A 3,207-nucleotide genomic window follows, 5' to 3' on the forward strand; every position below is an offset into this window, starting at 1 on the left:
CTCTCAAGGCCACAAGAATACAAGCACCATTCTCTCCTAGGCCAACACAAGCGTAAGACAGCCCAGGGCCGGGATTCATAAAATTTCTTACGATAATTTATCCCTTGTACCTACGATTCTTTTCTGCAGGAAGAAGAAGGGACTTGAGAAGATTGGTTCCTTCTCTCGTCCTTCCTACAAATACAAAGGATTTTTTAACCAAAGGGAACTTATCATAACTGAGATTTGGCATTACAGGAAGAACAAAAGTCATGGGGAGTTTCTGTTGTTATCGTTCTCTGTTCATCCTCCAAAAACAAGTGTTCGTTAAGACAGGGAACTGATCGTAAGTCTCTTCGTGAATTCAGGCCCTTACAGCACAGGGAACAAACTGCTAATGTCGTCAGTAACCATGTATGTGAGGTGCCAACACTCATCAGTATTTGCATGTATGAAGTGCCAGCAGCCATCATTATCCACGTGTGTGAAGTGTTAGCAGTCAGTATCCGCGTATATGAAGTGCCGGCAGTCACCAATATCCGCGTATATGAAGTGCTGCAGTCGTCAGTAACTGCATTTGTGAAGTGCTAGCAGTCATCAGTATCCGTGTAAATGAAGTTTGCAGTGGAATGTCCAAGGAAGAGGTTGAGTGTGTCATCCTCTTCAGCAAAGGCTGAGGCAAGATGGTCGAGTTCCTCCTTGAAAGGCTCATCCCCTAGCAGGCTTTCTAGTTCCACAGCCGTCGTTAGAACGCTGTCACAATCTGACACCGACCCACACACAGAAAAGTCACCGTAGGCCATTGAAAAGACCGGAGAACTGTCACCTACAGGAACTAAAGTAGGTATTGTGGAGGTGGCGCCAGAGAGGGGACTGGGGGGCGCCGACCCCTCGCTCAAGAAGGGAGAGTCGCAGCACGAAGTATCACTGAAATGTCGGATACTTCTTGGGAACTCCAGCAACTCGTCAGTCCTCACCAGGGGGATGTCCAGGTCCTGTAGGATGCTTGTAGTGTGAAATACGTCAGTGGGAGTGCTTTGAGGGAGGGATGTGCAGGGTGTGGTTTGTATCTGACGTGGCGTGAAGGGTGTGGCGCCCATCAGGGGCTCGGGTATGCTGTGACCTGGGATGGAAGGTGGGCCACAGGGGGTGAGAGCCAGGAGGGGCTGGTGGGGCTGTGGTGCCGTGCTTAATGGCAGAGAATTGGGGTCCAGGCGGGGTAGCTTGGCATCCCGGGGCCCCAGGTAGCTGCTCTCTATCCGTGGCCGCTTCACCGTCATAGACATCATCAACGGCTCGTTGTCTGCATGTCTGCCAAGTCTGTGTGGTGGGGTCTGTAGGGCCACGTTTTTGAGAGTGATGTATGCCCCATTACTTGTGGCTTTGCTGGCCGTCCTGCACACTTTCGTCTTGCTTTTGGACTTGCTGGGTCGCTTGGTAGTCGTCACCAGCTTCCCACCTACTGTATTTTTATTTTTCATATAATTTACTTTCGTGGCAGAGGTAGAGGGACACTTTGTCTGCTTAATGACCTTGCTAGATGCCTTAATATTTACATTACACTTATTGTTTTTATTTGCACTACTGACCTGTTCTTTGTTAGTTCTTATGACATGTCTGACACAGTGTTCTGGTCTGGCTTTGTGCGCATTCTCCAGGCACCAAAGTTCCCTCACGTCCTCTATATCCATGACTCCAAAGCTGCAGTCATTGCTCAGCACTCCGGTGAGGGCGTTTATATAATTAACAGCCAGCCTCAGCACCGTGATCTTCGTCAGCTTCTCTTTGTCAGCCCCAGAGAGGTCCGGAATTGCTCTCTGCAGCAGGATGAAGGCATCGTTAATCTCCTTCATTCTGTTTCTCTCTCGGGCGTTGGCTGTCTTGCGCCGGTATTTGCTCAGTGGAGGCGGCTTCTGCTTCTCTTTGGGCTCTCTACAGCGAGCTTTGGCTCTGTCTTTTTCGGACTCTGTTCTGTTTATGATCGATTTAGTCCTCAAGGCGTACTTGCCCCCAGTCTTAGCGTCCATATTCATCTCGACGTGAATTTTTCCCGTTCAAAACAACACAGCATGGCATCACACTGTAATCAGGCAACCTATGGGCAACACTATTTTTTTCTTGATCTCTAAATGCGAGTAAAAAAAAAAACACACACACTTCGCGGGTGTGACCTGTTGCCTTCCTGGTGGCTGCACACGAAAACACAGAGTGGGAGAGAGAGAGGGAGGAGGGAGCAGCGTGGGCTCTCGAGGAAGTGATGTTTGCTCTTTGTTGTTTGTCTAAGCTACCGGCTTGACCATCCCTCTCACCTCTTCCTTCTCTTCCTTTTTCACCTTCCCTTCTGCCTCCTCTTCTACCCCTCAGGAACAGACTTTTAGCCCTGAGCACTGACAAATCACCACTAAGATAAACTGTCTGTTCCTTACGGGTTTATTTATTTTTATTTTATTTTTTTTTTTGTAGGGTGTAAGTTTACCAGGTTGTTCTCAGGTAATCATACTTAAAAAACACTATTTTTCTTTTTAACACTTTTCACTGTATTTTTTAACACTTAATGTTTTTTCACACTTGGACGACACTTATGCTTAAAAAGTCCATAAGTCACGCTAATATATGTGACAAAGGTGATTTACATAGAAGCTCCAGGAGTGTCCATTTTGAGATAATTTATGAAAGCACATTAAATTTTGGTTGGTGCTTAACCCTCGCCTCACAAGGAATAGTTTTCTTACACACATAGAGCCAAGAAATATACAGTGAAACTGCCTTAGCAGTCTGGGGCCTCGAGGTGCGTGTGTGTGTGGGCCAGTTTTGTGCCTTGTTAGAATGTATAGATTTGTATTTCAAGTGAATTTGTAGATAATACAATAAACAGTGGACCCGTCTTTGTGGCTGAAGGTGTGTGTATATTTGTCATGTGTCTACTGAAAAGGATTCTGTTTAACGTAGAGTTGCGGGAGAAGTTTTTTTTTTTTTTTTCTGTTTATTTTATACTGGACCTGTTTTGGAAATTTATGGCTGGAGGTTTTGTACGTTGCTACTTTCTTGAAATAGATATATAGATTAGTGTTCAAAGATGAACTTTCGGATTGCTATTCCTGTTTTTCTAAGTTTATGAAGGATTAATGTGTGATAGTATGGCTTATATTGACTCTTTGATTGTTAGTGGAAGTGGATTTAAGTCATGGATTTGTGTAGGAATGGGTTTGTTAGAGTGGATTCCTGGGT

General features: G+C 45.6%; 1 protein-coding gene across 1 annotated transcript; it reads right to left on the reverse strand.

Moving 5' to 3' along the window:
• Positions 1–566: 566 nt before the first annotated feature.
• LOC145404111 (uncharacterized) lies at positions 567–2,012 on the reverse strand. Its single transcript, XM_080275725.1, has one exon. The coding sequence runs from the start codon at positions 2,010–2,012 to the stop codon at positions 567–569; it is 1,446 nt and encodes a 481-aa protein (XP_080131851.1).
• Between the last annotated feature and the right edge of the window lie 1,195 nt (positions 2,013–3,207).

This window comes from Coenobita brevimanus, chromosome 62 (genome assembly GCF_032717465.1).
Source record: "Coenobita brevimanus isolate Jiangsu-jjx chromosome 62, ASM3271746v2, whole genome shotgun sequence".
In the NCBI taxonomy this organism is placed as follows: Eukaryota; Metazoa; Arthropoda; class Malacostraca; order Decapoda; family Coenobitidae; genus Coenobita; species Coenobita brevimanus.

Excerpts from the sequence above, each read along its gene's own strand:
- LOC145404111 (XM_080275725.1), bottom strand. The coding sequence starts at position 2,012 with ATGAATATGGACGCTAAGACTGGGGGCAAGTACGCCTTGAGGACTAAA.